This window comes from Neodiprion lecontei, chromosome 6 (assembly GCF_021901455.1).
Source record: "Neodiprion lecontei isolate iyNeoLeco1 chromosome 6, iyNeoLeco1.1, whole genome shotgun sequence".
NCBI classification, from domain to species: Eukaryota; Metazoa; Arthropoda; class Insecta; order Hymenoptera; family Diprionidae; genus Neodiprion; species Neodiprion lecontei.
Genome location: NC_060265.1, coordinates 18,385,630 through 18,406,598, shown reverse-complemented (window position 1 = coordinate 18,406,598; position 20,969 = coordinate 18,385,630). Strand labels below are relative to the sequence as shown.

Below are 20,969 nucleotides of genomic sequence, written 5' to 3'. Positions count from 1 at the left end.
ATTAATCGATTGACGCAGACTTCGAATAATTCGTTTTTTAATCAATTGATTTATAGCCGAAAAAACGATTAATTGAAAAGATCGACTTACCGATTAATCGAAAAAAAACAATTGAAAGGGACGATTCTAAATGTTAGAATTTCCGAGATCTTCAAGAGCGAGACTTTAAACTTTTCATACGATTTCGAAGACGTTTGTAACGCAGTTAGTGAGGCTAAAGATTGTGCTCAAAATAAACGCCTGCAGATGTTGTTACACAATAAGTTTTGAAATTCTACAATTGACTTCGCACCAAAATCCAATATCACCTGTGAAATTCGTATCCATCAAGTAACAGTTGTATTATTGTTTATGAAGACTTGAAGTAGACATTTGGAAATATTGATTTTCTGTCGATCTTCCTGACTTCTTTCTAATGAGTTCTGAATCCAACGAGCATTCCTGGGGTTTGCAATTTGTATAAAATAACTCAAGAATAAGAGAATAATAATTTGGATGCATTTCGGAACATTGAAATGTTATTACACGAAGAAGTTGTTAAATCCAAGAAATTACAACTTCATAAATCGTAGGCGTGTAAAAAAATAGTAAATTATAATATAATTAGTTACTACTTGTGTTGAATGAGTTGGTAAAAAAGATACTTCTCAATCATTTTTGCACAGCTTCAAATATCGTTCCCGTGTGATTTAATTTTAAAAAGTTGCACACAAGCTAATCAACATCAATTCATTATCATGTAAATGACATGTAATATGTCACGTGAAAAAATCAACACTTTCAGATTAATAAAGAACAGTTTCTCAGCGTCCTCGCAATTGTACTAAGCGTCGAAATCCTTCACATTCGAAGAATTTCCAAGTTCTTCCCGACGTGTGATAACCACGGAGTGGATAAAATTTTGAATTAATACATTATCAAGTTAGAAAAATTGTATTTAACGATAACATTATACCAGCGTCACCATTCATCGAGTCTTGCAAACTTCAAGGAACTTCCCTCTCTTCCAACGCACTATTATTTTGCTTCTCATAGATTGAACTAATTCACCTACCGTGTTACTGTTTTTAACTTGTGTTTCTCTGACTGTTGGCAGAAGAGTTGGATGGACCGAATGCCGGACGCATCAGGGATGCTTGGGTCATCGCCGTCGAAAGGTAAAATCTGAAAGAGAACCTTACTGTATTTAGCTATCTAACGATGTATGAGTCGCGGAAAATTGAACCAACTCATCTGTCAAGGAACATGACTTTTTGAATATCGTGTGGATTATCTAATGAATTAAAATTATTTTACTCTTCGTTTTATTTCTTTTCCTTATATTTTGTTTGGTGTTTTCACGATCCAGAGGAGCAAGAGAGAGATTGCAGAGGCTGACAGCTTTGAGAAGAATCCAGCCGCGAGATATACAAGCTATTCTCCATCAAAAGGTGAATATATCTTTTACACAGATAATATTATCTGCGGTTTGAATAAAAATGAATACAAATAAATTATCAGATTCGGTGAATTTGAAAAATAGAATAAATAGTTCACCGTTAGCGTGGCAATTCAGCACAACAAAAAATACCCTGTATACATAGTTGGGTGTAATTTCGGACAATAGAGCAATGACAAAGTGGAGAATGAACAGGATACCTTCGCCAACATATCCGTCTATAAACCGAGGTATAAGCGTAGCATTTTTTCGTCCGTTCGTTCGTTCCCGTTGCACTGATGGCAAATATAAAATTAAAATATTTCATTTGAGTAAAACACATTTGTTTAATTGCGTACGAAAACTCGTTGACAATATAGCTGCTGGTCTATTTAAATTAGCGTGTTCGAATCAATATACTACGAATCATTGATCGAAGTAATTTTTTTTTTTCATCGTGGTAAGTAAAATATTTAAAAATAGATATGTGTCTGACGCAAAACATTTTGTTTTGTCAAATTTTACACGATGCTTTGTATTCGTGTTATCCACGGTACGATAACGAGAGTCACTTTGATATCCCGGGCAATTTTAGCACCCTCGGAACCATTGATTGATCTCTGTGAAAAACATCCGGTGTTGCATAACGCGTGCTTATTAAACTTTTCTTCGCCTGGATATATAGAACTTTCATTCATCATCTCTATTCCATTGGGGCTACTTTGGTGCGAATTCATCAGTCCCTTTCTTTCCGGTGTCCTCAAGACCTTTCCTCTTCATCCTCTATTCACTCCGTAATTACTTCACCCCTCGTTCTCCGCCACAGCTAGTTATATACCTACCCCTTTATCTCTTCTTTTGCTGCGCGACCAGCTTCAGGCAAAACCCTCGTGAAAATCTTTGGCGCACTTACCGTCAACTAGGTCGCATCTCTTCTAGAAAAGACTGGTGCCGATTTGTGTGTGTATGAAGTCTAAGTCGTGACCTACGTGTTCGTGCTAAAAAAAAAAAAAAAATTAAAACTTACACTTTCGAGGTGAACGCAAGAAGTTTGGTCGGATGAAGTTTGATAGCGTTTCTTTAATTTCATTACATGATATTGAGAGTTTATGAAATTTATATCTTCGTAAAGTACGATGACTTATTTAACGATTAAAAAAAAAAAAAATGAACCCTAAAATGGTAAACAAGAAGTAGGATATCAATGCTTCATTTTAAATTGCTTCAAGATGGTTATAAATCCGAAAGATTCGTTCAATTTCACTTCGCGATGGCTTATTTTGTTGGGAAAACTACTGGGTATTTTGCTTTCTGATGATACTTGCGAGCGACATCATATGCAGGGTGTGATTTGGGAACAGTGTAGTGTGTTACAGCTTTGGAAAGTGGGTGATTTCCGATAAGTGTGAAGTTTATAGCGTGACTCGTAAAGCGAGTGCTACAATCGCACGAGTTGTACCAGTGTGAACGCCGCATGAGCCAAGGTGAGCGCTGTAAATACACGAGTCAGATATCACCCATCAGCACGCCTGACACACGCTATTTTTTACAACACCTGTGTAGGACAGCTTGATTTGAAACAAAAATCGAATGTAATATAATAATTTAAAAAACGTAGATCAAGGGCAATCAAGAGGTCCATAGGTCCGGAGGCACAGACTCGGCTTCGTGAAGCCTAATTCTAAACGTGCAAACTTCAAGTTGAACTCATTGTCAGCCGAATGACGTCACTGGCGGTGCTTAAACTCCGTGCGTAAAATCAAGTTATCGGTAAATGCGCATGCGCCGAGAAAGTCCTGGTTTGTAAAATTGAGAAATTCAGCTAAGCGCATGCGCGAGCGTCGTTTTACCGCACTTTTCAGAAATGCGGGCAATTCAGGCACGCTCCACAGGCTTCAAAAATTAACTTGTTGGCGATATGATATACCTACACATATGTATCTGCAGGCCATTTCAATTATGTTTTCTATCACATAACTTACAACGTCAGCTATGCTTTTCGAGATTTACCCAATTAGTTATACAACGTTGCGCGTCCTTCAATGCGCATTATAACTACAGATATATCTTTACATGATTCAGGATGAAAACACGTCGCAGATAAACGACGGAGGTGCTTCTTCTAGTACGATAACCACTCGTGCTGAAATAACGAGTAATCAAATCACCGTAACCGTCAAAGACAGGTGAGTAAAGTATAGATACGTTATACGCATTAAGTAACTCTCACTTACGAATAACGAATGCTGGTCGAATATTAGAAATTCAAGTTGCACCATAGCGATACGATTGATCCGATCTACTAAATACCGTTCGAATCAAAAATGCACAATTTAGCTAAATTTCCATATTCGCGTGTAATTCAGAATTGCCGGGGTGTTATATTCGAGACTGTTATATTATGCAATTTATAGTTATATAAAGTACTACAATAATTGAAGTCGAAGTTAGAGTTCCAGAAAGCTGGAACATCTATTCAGATTATTTCATTAATTGACGCAACATTAAACAATAATAACGAAGTATTTCGTATAATAAATTTACAATTTACACTACGCATTGCAGTAAACATTTTGAGATTCACGTCATCCTCTTGGATCATCGCGTTACATGTTCATCAAACCTGATCAGCCTAAAACTGTAAAAACCTTTTTTCGCCACAGGGAATGTCCACCGACCGAATTTCCGGTGAAATTGAGCAACGGGACGGTACCAAAGGTTGCAACGAGCAAGGTACAGGTCAGCCCTGCACCGGCGTCGAATAAGCTCGCCAAGGAAAAGGAGGATAACTCGGGAGCGCCGGCGAAGGAGAAAAAGGAGTCTTTAGAGAAACAGCAAAGCTGCCCCGAGGAGTCGAACAATCTATTGGTACACCCGGCACCTTCGCAGGGTACTAGAGTCGGCGAGAGAAGGGCGAGCAGCCCCTTTCAAAATGGCCGTACCGAGGTCCTGATCGGCGACGCTGAAGGTGGACCAAGATCGCCGAGGGGATCGACGTCGTCGGGAGCTAATGACAATAACCTGCTCAATCCGCCTACCGAATCCGACAACCCAGAACCAATTTGCAGGTGAGTTGTGTTTTTCAAAATCTGTGTTGCAGGGCGCACATAATTTTTGCAGGTTTCATTCATGAATATTCCTTTCCACCTGATTATTCCATTCTGTATACTGATCGTGAATGTATTTAATTCGTAAACAGACGAAATGGAAGTCGGTGATATTTTTCTAAATATTTTCTGTTACCAATGATATTACTGATTATGCTTATAATCATCACCTCGTTGTTGAATTTTTAATATGGTGTGTCACTCCAACTAAAGCTTCGTGGTTTTTCCATGCGGCAACTTCATGGTTTCATCGGTTGAAAACAACTGCAAATTCATATGCAGAATTAGTTGCTCCGTAGCCTCAATGAACTATAACAAAATTTCTGCAAATGGAAGTGTTAAAATTTCGCAGACGTAGGTGTTTTTATTTTTCTATTTTTGCTATTCAGAACTTTGAGTGATCACAACGCATGTTGATCTAGCGGGGCACAGATTTACATACAAGTAGCGAAATGTGTTACATAGTTACGTATCATAAGAATACATAGCAATCATATTTCTGCATGAAATAACGACATAACAATTGCGAAGAGTTTTCAGAAATTTATTCTGTTCGTCCCCTATACGCGTGGAACAGGTCCAATGAAAATTAGGTATTCAATGAAGTTTTCTATTTCATTTTACCTACGGAATATCGTTTCTGACCAAACGGAGCTTTCCCGATATCTACAAACTTTCTGTATCCCGTCTATGCGACTTTACACAGTGACTTTATACGGATTTACATTTAGAATTTTCAGCTTTCCCAGATTTTCATCTTACTGTACAAACAGTGTGTGATTGATTTGATTATACCGGCCTCTCAGTATAAGTAAATTTACTTCTTTGGGAGAATCGAGGATGTTGCATAGTGATACTCTGACGAGAATTTTCCGATCATTTCCATTATTACGTATTACGTTCATGTTGTGCTTACTCTGCACTGTAATTCAGTAAGTATACACGTAGAAATGATTCGTTACATCAATCAAGTGAATTTAGCTCAACAAGTTCAGTTCAAAAATTATATATATGATGATTAAGGAAATGTTTATTATTAATAGAAACCATTGAAAACCATTTAAAATTTATCAACGAATCAATTCGTGTAAATACCTATTTTTAAAAAGTAAAATAAGTCTAACCACAGAGTCCTGGAGGTTTGAGGAAGACGACAAATAATAATTATAATCATCCCCGGTTATCCGCGGGCGATGCAGAGAAATATATTGGAATCGGACCAACGGGGCAGCGAATATACGGACATTGCGAAATGCCCGAAATCGATGCAATATAGGTAGTTATTGCGAAGCAATAAAATTAATATAGGCTTGCAGTTGTATATCGCTATGGGTATTCGGTTATTACACCAGAACCGCGCACAAGTTCTACATATAGAAGTTAATTTTTAGTTTCTCCTTTTCTTTTTTATTTTTTCTTCTCCTTATCGCCCGGTTAAACGACTGGCCGCAGATATTTACGCTCTTCCGCCTTAATAATAAATAATGCTTTTACGAACGCAAAAGACTACGCGTGCACCGGAGCGAATCAAGTTGCCTGTTTGTAGGCGTTCCCCTGACTGTTCAAGTAGCAAGGAGGCAAACCCCGCACCAAATTCAATAAGTACGTCAAAACTCGCTGTGCCCAGAAATATTGTTCGACAAGAATTGATTGTTTTATAAAACGCCGAGATTCCAATGTTTCTCCTGGTGTACATATGACAAATTTTTCATACTTTTTTTAACTTAGGGATTTATATTATTCAACCCGATTGCGTAAAACAGGCGCGCAATTTTCGATGTCTTCAAAATAAGAATATATCTTTACTCTTGACTTCGCCTGTGTGATTAATCGATTAATAGTTTTTTGAATTAATCAGAAAATTCCCCTCGTCGTTTTTCCTATCCATCGATTGGACAGCCCATTCAATTAGGCGTCTTTTTGTCAAGTCAGCTTTTTCGAACAGACTCTACACCAATTCATGTTTTTTTACACCTTTCTTCACAAATAGGCCCGCACAATTGATTGCGTTTTCGATTCATCGGTTTTGAATTTCAAATACCGGTCGCTCGTGCAGTCGTTCTATTCTCATTCGATTATTGTAGGACATTTTGTAGAACGGTTTGCGACGTATCTAAATCACGACGAACGAACGGAAATACAGAATAGAGTTTTGTGTAAATCACGTATTTCGAAACAACTCGCGAGTAGCATTACGCATACCGCTTGTCTCTTTAATTTGTTTAAATTTGTATTACATACATTGAATTTCGGTTCTTCAGCGGCGAATCTACTTGGTGATTCACCGAATTCGGGAATACCTACGTAACAGAGCTACCAGATTGACCAAGCTTATACACTTACGTAACGGCCTGTTTCGTTAATCTAATTATCCAATACAGTTAGGTACAAATCAATGAACGGTAGCACGGCGAGAGTTGTGTGACAGTGGCAGGCGAAGCGGCTGCACGGCGTGGATGAAACGAAAACGACGAAGCGGTAATTTGGATGAAATTTGTCGAAGAATAAATAAGCAGGGGTGTAATGTAATGGAACAGGTATATGAACGATACTGGATACCTGCAGCATGCCGCCAGCTCGGGCGATAATCAATACGAGTGTACGTATTTATGAGTCATGGCGATACCGATCGGGTGTCGCTCGAGTGTGCATGGGGTATATAATAGAAGAAGGCAATGAAAGAAGAATAAAACGAGGTACCTTATAGAGGAGAGAAAATGAGAGACATAAATTCTACACGTTCGATTCATTACTTGGATCGTACTCGCACATAAAACAATAGTAGGTACAAAATAATTGCGAGAACGGTATTGGTATTATATACGGCATCTTATACCTATCCATTACGGATACCGAAGCTTATATCGTCGGCGGAAGAACGATGTGACATCTTCGACAGCGCTTTATAATTTCAGCGCTTCCTCCGTCAACAACTCGACTGCTTTGTAGTTTTTGACAGAGGTAGCGCAGAAAATAGGATTGATTTGTGGTGTGTCCGTTATATAGGGACTTTTGGACTCGTGTGCGTTTTGCACTCGTCAAGAAATCCCTATTTTATGAGCATTTGCCACAAAAATAACTATTTTTACAAGAACGCAATTATTGTTTTTCGATAATCTTTTAGCGCGCTGTAGGTATGCGTTGTTAGTTTGAAATGTCACGTAATTGAAATATAATAATATATCCTGCGGTGAATGGAGTATTCAATTTTATAAATCATACTGTTCCAACTGTTACAGGGATTGGTTACGGGTTTAGGAATTATGCACATGGTCAATTGAGCCATGATAATTAAGCGGTCGAAAATAAGGAAAACTAAATTCGACGTTGCACGAAAGTGAAACGGTTGTACGGAAAAGGAATAACGAGGAAGTAATGGATTGGTTTATCAACCTAATCAAGTTCTTTCCCACTTTTTTTTCTTCAATTTACCCAGTACAAGAATGATGATATCGATATGCAATACGTATAATTGAACATTCGAATCAATTATTGATTTGCAGTTTGTGTAATCGCCGTAGGTTAAAGCAGTCTAAAAATCAGACTATCACAAGAAAAGTACCTAAAGGGTAAATGAACTCACGTAGTATCACATATTTTATGCCGGCATTAACTTTACTAATTATCTTGAAATAATAAACACGGCGTCATTTCGAAATTGGAGTAAACACTGGTACTGCGATACCTCAGTATTTACCCCAGTTTACTATATTCAGTACATAACAATATGCAGATCAAATGAGTAATGAACGTTATTCGAATTAGACGTATTAAAGATTCGCGTGATCTGCGACAATTCAGATGCGCCGTTTTCTCTTGTGGGCGGTAAATAATTACGAGTACAAAGGGAGAAAGGATAAAGGATAGATAAGACATACGATAAACAGCCAAAGTGGCGACTTATCGTACACCTCGTATTCAAACGCAGTACTTCAGGCCGTGTAAGTGCAGTCTAAACAATGCTTTTTCTGTCTTTTTAATCTCACTGCGCCTGCGACGAGCTGAGCTGGATCGGCTTATTCTTTCCGAAGAGAAGGATCGAGCGAAGCCGGCGGGGCAAAGGGATAGCGGGAGTAAGAGAAATAGAAGGATTGACAGAGGGAGAGAGAGAAAGAGAGAGAGAGGAGACAAAGGCTTGGCGAGCGCATACCTTCTTTTCACCCTAAGAACCTCGACGCTATACTCGATTCTGTACTTTAGCATATGCTATAGTTCGAGGAGGACATCGCATCGCGTACAACAAACAGGCGCATTTCCGTAGGACAAGTCCTTCGTTTTAGCCTCAATGAAACTGAATTCACGGAACCGCCGGGCAAATTATGTACTTGTCAATATTATACATTTTTTGGTTATCGCAAGGTCAAGTCTATTCGTTTAGTTAGCGACATTTTTTCAAATAAATAAGGCCGCAGGGACATGTAGGAGTCCTAAGCTTACCGACTGAGTAAATTCAATCTTTTTATTCCTATATTAAATAAACAAATGAATGGAAGGAGTTCAAATTTCGACGTTGCATCGTCCTTTCGGAGCGCAATTCGGGAAAGTTATTCATATCTCAAAAATCGTCAAGAAAATGTGTGGTTTCTTGACACGTGTTATTATTTCCACATTTCCCGCATTTCTGGGGTAAAAACTGCATAGTTGAGATACTTTCCGCACTTGTCAAAAAACCACATATTTTTTTGACGATTTTCGGGATATGAATAACTTTCCTGAATTCCGCTTATACGTAAGAACGATGCACCGTCAAAATTTGAACCCTTACCCTTCATTTGTTTATTTAATAAAGAAAATCCTAGTTATATGAATTATTTAAAAACCGACGTAATATATTACGAATGTCTGATGAGATCTCACAAAATTGTTATAAGTATGATTTCTTTGATGGCCCGTGAAATTTTATGATATTCGGATCAGTCCTATGAGTTTTCTTGAGCTTCATAAAATCTTATGGAACTTCCGTAGCAACGATACGGAATAGTTATACCTGCGGTGCAATATTGTAGTGTATAGTGGGATATTTTAGAAACCATAAAAGTTGAAAAATTCTCTTTAAATCTTTCGAACTCACAAAGTTCTGTGAAATCTCTCATGAGCGTCAAATGATTCGATGAATAAAGATTTCTGTGTGGGTAGACATACTGAAGGATTGTAAAAATTCAACAAGGGCTTTCACCATGCGGTTGCTAAACTTGTATCTACCGCAATAACGCCCTTACTAGCATCCAAAGGAATGCCATATAATCCTATGCGTTGGCGCACTTTCACTTGTTAATCGCAATTCGCAAGCTGTATTAGCTATCATATCCAGCAACGGTGTTGGTTAAGCGATAACATTTCCGCTAGCAGTTTAAAATGTATGAATCGACCACGCAGATTGTTTATTTATCATTTATGGATCCTTAAAGCTTGACTAAAGACGTATGGAACCAAATGTAATTGTAAAGTATCAAGTTTATAAGATGAATTTGACGTTAACCAACATAAATTATTGAAATTCACGAAAAATTTGGAAAAATTCATTTCAAATTAAAACTGAATAAAGTAGTCATTTTTTTACTAAGAGGAAAAAAAAGAATCTCAATATGTCACAATAGATGAGTCTTTGAAGAAACTCGATTCACAATTAGCAAAATTACATGTAACGAATGAAAATTATACGAATAATGCGTTTGCCTCACAGTGAAAACAATAAAACTTCAATCATTGCATAGTTTTTCAAGCCGGAATAATTAGCTTACTCAAGGGAGTATGTTTATATAACGCAAGCATGTTTTGCGCGTTTTATTACGCTTGTGTTCGGTACGTAAAGTAACTGTTTTAGCGATAGTGAGAGTGAGTCGCGACTGCGCATGTGTGCAGTATAATAAAGAGCATTTTCAAGTCCTACGAGTTAAGAGTGGTCTTTTCTGTACTCTGCGCATGCGCATTCGCAAGCAAATCTGACATTACGCGACCCTAACCTCAATTTCACGCTTCGTGAAAGAACGCGAAAATGACTCGTGTTATACAAACAATCGTATGCTACAAAGAGGCAACTGACTTTTGCCTCACATATAAAATCCTTTGTCCGTTTGTCTCTTTGTTACCGATAAAGTCGAGAACTAGTGAACCGATTTACACGAAACTTGCAGTAAATTGTTCCTTGGGTCTGCCCGAGTAACATAGATTATACGAGTCATGCCTATGAGTTCCATTAGTTGTAAAAATTATAAAAAGATGATAAATACGTTGACTTTTGACATGGCATGTACACTATGCGCGTAGAAATTCCGATTGTCACCGCGAGATTGCGGGTGTTGCCTCGCCTACCTTACCATCTTAGCCGTCTCAGTCCAAGTCAGCTGAATGGCATGGTCAGCGAGGCAATGCCATATTACTAATAAATCCACCAGATGGCTTTCGTCTCTCGCAATTGGATTCCACTCTTTCGGATACATACCTCGCGATAAAAAAAAATCTCTCATTGTGGTTTTTGGGATTACGGTTGTAATGTACAGTGTTCACCTCGCACGAAGGTGAGGCGCGGAGCACCGGGTGCCGGCAAAGATTGACGAGCACAGTCCTTAGTTTACGATATTCGTCTTCGGCTCATATTGCAAACTTACACTTGGCCCAAAAAAAAACCGAGTCTACCTCCTTGTTACGCAATGTCCTCTTATTTTCATGAAACTTACTTGATTAGCATTAGTTTTTGCATGTATCACGCTTGCACTTCAATCCTTATTCAGTCAGATAGTCCACCCAGCGAAGTTTCAGGCTTTGCATGCTGTTTTATCAGGATTGCCATTGATTATAAAATAAGCTTGATACAATTTTTTTTTGTTATGTTGTAGTTCATATATTATGTACTTATGCAGAATGTATGTTCTCTACATCAGTTGCCTTTCGCGTGTATCGTGACACAAGAGCGTTCGGAAACCTGAAACGTTCGCTTTTCACACGAGGGGCTTTGCACGAATATTACCATAATGGAAGATTATTAGTGACGTTTATGTGAAGTCGATTCGAGTACTTTTAACAAAGATCTCTTTTTTTATTTTGTGTCTAACGGCAGCCTCGAAAGTTGAGAATATTTATAGGAGGTTAATTGGCCAAATATCAATACTTTCTATTAATTTTAATACGAGAGAGTCGGATAATGAGTATTTATCAAGTATTACATTTGTGCCTTCGAAGGTTTCATTAGAAACAAAAAAAAAAATAGACAATACTGAGATTTTAAACAAAAACTTCAGCATCGATGCTTAATTTCAAATTATTTGAAAATCGTTAAAAATCTCGTAGGATAGTTTGAATTTTACTGGAAGGTGGTAACTGAAATTATTCAGAAGGTTATTTTCCACAAAGTCACTTGAGCAGACTTTTTTTCTATCATTAGTCATTTAAATATTGCCATTCGTTGATCATAATCAATATCGGTGCAACGTTGTGGAATTAGCTATGATGATAAAAAAAAGTTTCATTGCGTTCGTTAAAAATAGTCTTCTAAATAAAATGAGTCATCCCAGAGCGAAATCTAATGAATTTACTTGTTTTATAACTGTTTTTATACGATTTGAAATGAAGCATCAATATCCAAGCCCGTTGCTTTTAATTCCAGCATATTGGATCCCTGTATTTTTAAACAGTACTTCGTACCTATCTTTATCATGATGCAATAATGACAGTATCGATATCAAACATCGTCAAACAATAAGCCCGAATCATTTCCATTTTGCCAATAGAAAAAAAAAAAGAAAAAATAATACAAACGTGTTATTTATCGATAATTGTGTCCCACTGCTTCTATCGAGTGCATGGTAACGCGACGCGTGTGATGGCAATTAAATTTGGTGCAAATTCGAAATTCATGTAAGCTGTATAGGTGAAAAAAGGGGCATAAGAAACCAGACTGTTTGCGCAACGTCGCGCTTGCTGGCTCGCGGCCATTACCGTCAATGATATATTGTGCAGACAGACTGTTAGAGACAATCTAATAACTGACCTTGGTCAATGTACATCCGAATAGTCGGTCTTCTCGAAGGTGCAGGCAATGGGAAAGAAACTCCACGAGACGATCGGGACGCGACGTTGAAATACCGCGGTGATGAGAGGAGGGCCGACGAAGAAGAGAGGTGGAGAGAGAGAGAGAGAGAGAGAGAGAGAGAGAGAGAGAGAGAGAGAGAGAGAGAGAGAGAGAGAGAGACATAAACATCTAGTACCCATCCGACACAATGTTCGATAAGTAATGCAGGAGAATCCATTCACTCGAGGGACGCGAGGCTTCTTCGGTATTCATTGCCAACGCGTATATAACGCGCCATACGCATCAGTACAATGAGTGATTATCCAAACACAATACGAGGGGAGCTTATTCGAACTTATCGACCAATTTTTCTGAGAACTACGCTTTAGTCGAATTAAAACATTTCTTCACGTTACGTACGTAGAGGAGGAAAATATTCTTCAAATTGATTTTCATTTCTTTTCGGTTTTTAGTCCTTCGTAAGGTGTATAAGGTGGCTTTCTTTCTAGAAATTTTTTCCTCCATACGAATCAAGGGGTACATTGAGGAGATAGTCGATACAAGGTGACGTGAATGCAGGCTTAGAAATTTCAAAACTTATTTCAATTTACGGATTATCGACATCCGTTGATGACAGTTATATAGCGCAAAACGTGAGAAATTCATTTTGAAAGGTATATATGTATATATACAGAATGAAAAATACGAAATCGTGATCGAAACTTGTTATTTTTCGTGCCATTTCGTTATTTTTGTTTACACCCGAAATGTAGTGATGTGTGTTTGTTCAGAATTGTGTGTTAAATGCGGCTGTTATGCGAGTTTTTGCGTTGAGATGCATAGCTTCTGATAATAACCAAAATACGAGAGACTTAAATGTAGTCAGTAAGGACTGACCATACCACCCCCTTAAGACTTAATCGTCTGTACTAAAGTATTTTCGACAGAGTTATCTACTTCAAGAGAAAAATACGTCAGTTTTGTCGATGCTTCCAAATACGTTAAGTAACAATGAAATTTAAATATCTAAATCATCAACACTTCTAGTGGTTAAACCATAAATGCTTTCGTTTTTTCAATAATAATTATAGCCTCTGAAAAATTAGACCAATAACAATTCATCTATTTGCTCACTTTTCATGACGATCGCATCATCAGCTACCAACGATTATTGAACTTGAACGAGTTCGAACCGTCTGTCATAAGACCGAATCGGTGCAAGCATTAAAACACGACAAGAAAAATACGTGGTGGATTTCTAACGCTATCTCATATCGAATATCCGCAAAAATTTTTCCACACGAGTGACCATTTTTTCATAATTATTTTTTACAGTGTACCGGATAGAATAAATGCTTTTAAATGCGCGGTAGAGCTCTGCGCCACGATTCAAAGCAGGAAGAGAATAATTGAATGAAATAAACGATGCGCACGATCGCAAGGATATTTCCACGTTTATAACAATGGCCCACTGGAGGCGTGTCCCTCCTATCCGTCCATACGTTGATATCCGTTCGTCGGTCATTCCTATACGTATGCAACCTTCCTCTCGGTTTTTCTTTATTCCTCTCGTAGTCGTGGTTTCTTTTTTTTTTCCGTTCCTCTTATTTTGTTGCCCCCCCTACCTCCAGTTTTTAATTCCAAAGCGGAATACGGGTTGGAACAGGAAACGCCATGGGAGAGTGAGCAATTGGTATGCTCTACCTGTAACGTTGACACACTATCGCCTTCCCGGTTTTCGAGCACGTGTGCGAGTTTGTCCGTGATTTCAGTATGGGTACGTAATATACGTACGTACGTAGAGTCCTCGGTGTGCGTCGCGGCTCTGTTTTATAACGCACCTTCGCATCGCACACAACAGCGTCGCGAACCTCGGCGAGTTTAGTGACGTCCGTATGGGTGAAACGGAGGATCGTCTCGCCTCGACTTCGTTCTCCTCGTCGTCGGCGTCTCTGCGTCGTTTCTACTTATCCTTACGTATACAATGCCAGTTAAGTATAGGCGAGGAATGCTAATCTTGCAAGATGCGGCTCACGTCCGCGTACTTTTGTCCGTCTACGCACAGGCACATGTGTTATATGTTATATGTATACCTTGTACACACACACGCGCGCACGTATTGAGAAAATGATTAATTATTTGTCAATTGATTGTAACCTGGAGCCTTGATATGTCGATTCAAAAAGGGTGCAATAAAATTGTGTCGGAAATTGTGTCTATTTGGAAAAAATATTCATCATGGATTTTACAGGTCAGACGACACGCCAAAAGCAGCATTCTTTTATTATGTGTGATCGATCAATTGTTATAACTCGCTTTGTTCGTACATATATATAATTGAAACAATTTTTTATTTTTTTTTTTCAAATCTTCAGATCTCATATATTAATTTGCAATTCTCAATACGAAAGAAAATTTCATATCGAATCCCAAATTTTGTTGATCGACTCTGAATTGACAAGGAAAAAAATTGTTTTGGAAAAGAAAAGTCAATATTTGAAGTTGTAATTTTGCATTTTGTAAATATCTTGATAAATACGCAATATATAAAAAAATCACAAGAGTCGTTTTTCACGGTAAATTGAATTTCATAAAAAAGATCTTCTCAGACTTTTTGTCATATATGTTATATTTTGGGAGATTTTTAGGAAAAAGTGAAAGAAAGAACGAGAAATCAATTGCGCCAGTTCTTACGCATAAGCTACGTGGTTCAAATTTCATGAGGTTATTTTTTAGTTCCCAAACAGGCATTTTGTCGGGTAGCGTTAAGGAAAATTCAAAGTTTTTTTTTTTTTTTTTTTGAAACACTCTAATATACATATATTTATTTATTTATTTAAGAACGTTATTGTACTACGAAGAATACGACTCTTGAACCATTTATGATAATTACCGTCAAACTACGCGGAGTTGCATAAACAATACGCTGTGGCTATGATATTGAACTGTTATGTTCCTTGCTTAAAATGCACGCTAAAAGATTTTGTGCTTCAATTGAAGGAAATGTTTTTCCAACCGCATAAAACACAATTGATCTAAACCACACATTTTGAACCTTTGTTGAACAGTTTTCTAAATTCGGCAATGTTTCAAGTAAACTAGTATAAGCTACGTTTTGGAAGCATCCTGTAAAAGAATTGAGCCCGTAACTTAGATTCTACTTTCCGTCCCACTCTCTACCTCGCCTGGTACTTGTACGTAGGTCTGAATTGTTGTCGAGAAAAACTGGTTGTCACATTTTTGAAATCCGGTAGGTATAACGAAACGACCTCGATTTTGAAGTTGTCTGAAAAATTATCGGTGCATAGACGAAGCGGTAAACAAAACTATCTGCTACCGGGCGTTTCTGTATTTGTTGTAGTTAATAATTAGCAAAATTGACAACTTGAACACGGTAAAGTATGCTATAGGTGTATGCATGTATAACGTTGTAGGTATATAACGTGTGCATTCAATAGACAGCGAACCGTGGAAGTATTACGATAATTGGGCCGATTAATTAACCATCGCGAATCGGATCGTGCACGGGTGTATAACTATGTTAACTTTTATACTTTCGAATATTTAATGAACACGTTAGTCGCATGCGGGAACCAGACCGTCGCATGGGCAAAGAGAGATGGATACTCAGAGAGATTGAGCGCGGAAATGGAGAAAAATCGTAATTCCAGATATTAAATAGCTCTCAGTAATAGTTTGTTATGCATCCTAAGAACTTTGTAGCTCGTAAGTTTGTTTTCTTTAATATCAGAGCGAGCACTTTTTCAAATTAAACGCATTGTAAACCAAATTATAGCGTTGAGCACCCTTTACTATTTCAAAATGTACAAGGTATTATCACACTCGAATGAAAATGTATTTATTATTTACTGTGGCATATCCTTCAAGATTTGTACACTTTGAACATTCAAAATAAGACGCTTTTCTGCCCGGACATTTTGCACACTCATCCAAACACTGTAGGCATCCACTTTTTCTTTGGCATCCGGAAAATTGGGTTCAAATCAACGGTATGCTCATCCTGAGCAAATGTGTCGTAGGGTTAAAGTCTCAGATTATTTCTGTTGCACATGTTTTTTACACGCCAATTATCACGCGTATTATACGTACTGCATTACACAGACGGTACCGATAGACGGTGACATCCTGAAGCCTTGTCTTCCTACTTTCAAAATTGTGCAACACCTGTTCGATCTTTGTCCCAATTTCAGAGTTATCCCCGATCTGGATATGAAAAAGGTGTTTTTGTTTAAGTATTGGTGCGTCACCGATAAGTTATTATTTTGTTCTCACAATGCTTATTTATGAAATTAGATTACTACAATTTTCAAAATCGATCAACTATTTAACCATATGGATCTCTGAAATGATGTCGTGAAAAATCAGAGATTGTATTCGATTCTTTGAAAATTCCTGTAATTTGGTAAGAATATATGATACGGAATACTTCTAATCAAATTCAAAAAATATAAGTGAATAATACATGTCGTAATGACATTGGTGAACGAGAACTTTTTTCGAAATAAGAAGTCACGTGTGTGAGAAATCATAACAAACAGCTGTCGTATTACCTATCAATTTTACCCAATATTGCATTACTTCCAACATTTCTACCTTCAAACAATCTCAGACTTAATATCTAACAGTCTAAAGTGTCTCGAAAATTTCATAATAATTCGAAATGATTTGGTGTGAAAATTTTACGTATACATTTTTTCCATACACATAACATATACATTACATTGCACACGATACAGGAGACAAGTGATTGAATTTGTTTTTCTCCACCTGCACTTGAGAGAAACCATGTACGAAGAAAGAAGACGAACCAGGGTTTTTTTTTGTCCACGTTTTTTTTCCCTCTTCTCCGCCCCATGACAGACTAACTTCGTAGCAGAAGGCCCGCTGGTTCCGTGTAAGATAAAATTTGGGTCTCCTTAACGCGGGCTCAGGTTTCGCCGAATTTGACTTGGCCTCTCAGCTTACGTTTTTAATGGAGCTGGCGAGGGTAAAAGTGAGTATACAGGTCGAGGTACAGGAGGGACGGAAAACGCCCCGCGTGGAAAGGCAGGGAGGCCGTGCAGGCTACCTGCGACTGTTTACTTTACCTGCTGTCATTAGAGACCATAGGACCCATAGAACCAATCCTGTACCTTACACGCGCTACCGTCGGGAAGAAATTCTTTCGACGATAGCGGGCAACCGTGCAGCCCTGACTAACAGGTAGTCGGGGCCCCGAAATATTTGAAAGGTCTGGCCGCCCTTTAATGGGCCTGCGGAACTCCTACAGGGTGGAAAGCTACGTGGCTCCGGAATACCACGTTGCCTCCTATAGCTATAAGTCGCGTTGAGTCAAACCGTTACACCTGCACTTCCCGTCATTTGTGTTCCATGATCAGGTGGGAGCGTCGGGGCAAAGCGGAGGGAAGGGGAACAAAAAAAGGGGGCTAATATGAAACATGGCGGGTTCCTTCGCCACGCGATGGGAATGAGGGCTTGGAGCTTAGCATGCGCGCATGTAAAATACATCGGATGTGTTATACCTTGATACGTGCTATTCGTGCAATGTACGTATCAACACTGCGACGTGAACGACTGTAAGGGGGGAGGGGGGGGGGGGGGGGGGGAGTACTTAGTGCTCGCTTCTACCCTGAGTCGAGTCTCCACGGGCAACGAATTTTTAAAACATTGTGTACGGAAAACTTGCGCATGGGGATGCGTCATGTGTGCACGTCATTCGGGGTGTACGTTATCATGTAATTATACGGAGGAAGGGCTCGTGACGAGTCCCATCTGTAGTCCTGGGAATAACACTAATAAAAGAAGTTCCCCCAGTACGGGGTAATGAAGTGTTCGAGAAAAACTAGGGAATAACACAGGTCTGTTGTCAAAAAACTTCACGGTTTTTGTTTTATACTGTTTCTTATATAGGTTTTCGCTCAACGAAACCGTGGAACATACGCAGAAAGTTCCATCGCGTCAGGTTTTTTCTTGAACTCGTGTTTGTAGTTTTATTTAGAGTGAAACTACCGTTTAATATGCGTAATCCGATATCCTATTCTTGATTCTTAAGATCCTATGCAAAAGTCATTTCTTACTTCCATTTAATGTGTATTAGAGTGAGAATCAAGAATAAATTCGAAAAGGGAAACAGAAGACGGAAAGCGGAAGCGTTTTCGGAGGTGTATCAATGAGAAGAAGCAAAAGTTTCATAGGCGAAAAAATTGAACACGGAACGTTAAACTCATTTCATAAAGTAATTGCTTGTTTAATTTTATAAGAAATATTGGTCAGTTCATTGTAATGAAACGATAGTTTTTTCATTATTTTTATGCTTTTTTTTTGTGCAAACACCTTGTATTTTGCAAGAATACTGTACGCGATGCAGGGAAATGGAAGTCATATTTGTATTCAGCACACTCGGAAACATTATATTTACCAAAAACTTCCCATACAGCTAAAAAAAAAAATTTTTTTTGCACACCCCTGTTATTATCTGAGGCAGATGAACGAAGTAACATCTCTATTACGTAACACAAGCTAACGATAAGATATCCGTAATTTGAGAAAAGTTTTTATACTTTCGGATTAAAAACGCCAGAGTTTTATAATTTTGAATGTTCTAAATAAAAAAACCTTGCTTCGAATTATCGATATCCTAACTTGTGTAATTCGATTTTGCGCAAATTCATTTCTTTAACGCGACTTTAGTTAGCAGGGATATTGTTTCACTCGTGTTCACCATCATTGACGCAAATAATATTGCCGAAGGTTTTTAAACTGTTTTTCTGTTACTTTAACTTTTGATTCAGGTGTCCGCAGACCAATTTTTATATACATACGTAGCTGAACGTACGGAAGTTTCTCAATGCATTCACGTACAGTAAACGATGATTATTTAGAAATTAATAAGTAACCGTCAATTTCAATCACTGAAATTCAACGAGCAATGAAAAATGGTAATGCAATCATTGCTATACTTAAAACAGCGTATTGAAGAGAAACGAAAGTTAACCAGCGCGATCGATGATTTGTCGTTGTATTCGAGGAAACCTTGTAAAAAAAGAAAAGGAAAAAAAAATTTCATCAACTTATTACATAACTGCGGTACGATCAAGCCATCTCAGTCGCGTGACGCAAAATCAAGCAGATGCCTACAGACGCGATAAATTGTCATATAAATATCCAGGGTTACCTCCATCCTTATCCCTGTTCATCGTGTAGTATAATACGTAAAGTATATAACGTGAAAGAAGCTCTCCGATATCACATATCCGTCCCGAAGTATCAGAGACTACATACAACAACAACGGATCGCGACATTAACTCGCGTCGACGAATTCGCCGAGATACCTAATAATTTTACATGTCATGTGCAGGTATGATCTGTACCTATAGCGATACGTACAATATCGGTATACGTACCTACGTAGACATGAAATTAATGCAAGCGCGTGCGTGTTGCGTTGTGAAACAGGAGGAGGATGAGGAGAAGGGGTTGGAAGCAGAGAGTAAAGGTATACATAGTTAGTACAGGCATACGCGTTATACCTGTATGTATAACCTGTACACATGAAAATAGATAAGTTTTTCTTATCGGCTGGCGCTTCTGATAAAGCACATTCCAGGCGTCAGTTCTCATGCTCTCGACACCTTTCGCCATGTCGAAAACATGTTAAGTTTACTTTTCTCAAGTGAATATCGCCCCCCCGGTTGTTTACTTTCTTTCAAATATACGACCCTTATACCAACCACTCGGATGTTACGGATCGTACCGGAAACTATCAAAATCACAGCGAAATGGTTCTGACAAACCTAACCATCGACCAGGTGTGCGGGCCTTGTGCAGCGTGCTGGGCCTGCTTCACTCGGCGTGTACGAAACTGTTTGTGCAGGTAAATTACGTCTCTATTTTATCCATGCGTCAGTTCGCTTCCGTTCTATGCGGATTTCAATGATTTCTTTATCTTGCTCTGACTGAAGAAAAAAAAATTACTGCGTGATGTAAACACAATAATCGAAATTCGTTCCAACCAATCAATATCACCTTTTGGATATGTTCTAAATTTTGCAGGTTTATAACCGATGTAAACCGATCGTAATTATTAGAGTAACTAGATGAATTTCAAAATGTTTTTTCTTCAAACTGAGCCATAGCGTAATTTAGAGAAGAATTTACTTGATTGATATTTAATATCGACGTTAACGTATAACAGTACCTCCAATTATCGAAGTCTACGCATCTGAAATGCAAAAAATTGGCTCAACAGCACCATTTTGTACGCGATTCTGAACAAAAATACTAAATGATAATAGTAACTGCGGAGTATTTACGACATATTTTTATTTCTGCGCCAAATGAAAATGCATTAAGCTGTTTTTGTCCGGAATCGCCTATAAAATGGGTCTGTCAAGCCCGTTTTCGTATTTAAGATAC

At 38.2% G+C, this 20,969-nt stretch overlaps 1 protein-coding gene across 1 annotated transcript in view; it reads left to right on the top strand.

Moving 5' to 3' along the window:
- Window positions 1-20,969, top strand: part of LOC107219230 (protein PALS1) — a 70,058-nt gene that overhangs the window by 18,583 nt on the left and 30,506 nt on the right. The window contains exons 4-7 of the mRNA XM_046743938.1: window positions 1,097-1,157; window positions 1,349-1,430; window positions 3,500-3,603; window positions 4,081-4,485. Of these exons, the coding sequence (XP_046599894.1) occupies window positions 1,097-1,157; window positions 1,349-1,430; window positions 3,500-3,603; window positions 4,081-4,485 (652 nt within the window). The remainder of the gene's footprint in view (window positions 1-1,096; window positions 1,158-1,348; window positions 1,431-3,499; window positions 3,604-4,080; window positions 4,486-20,969) is intronic.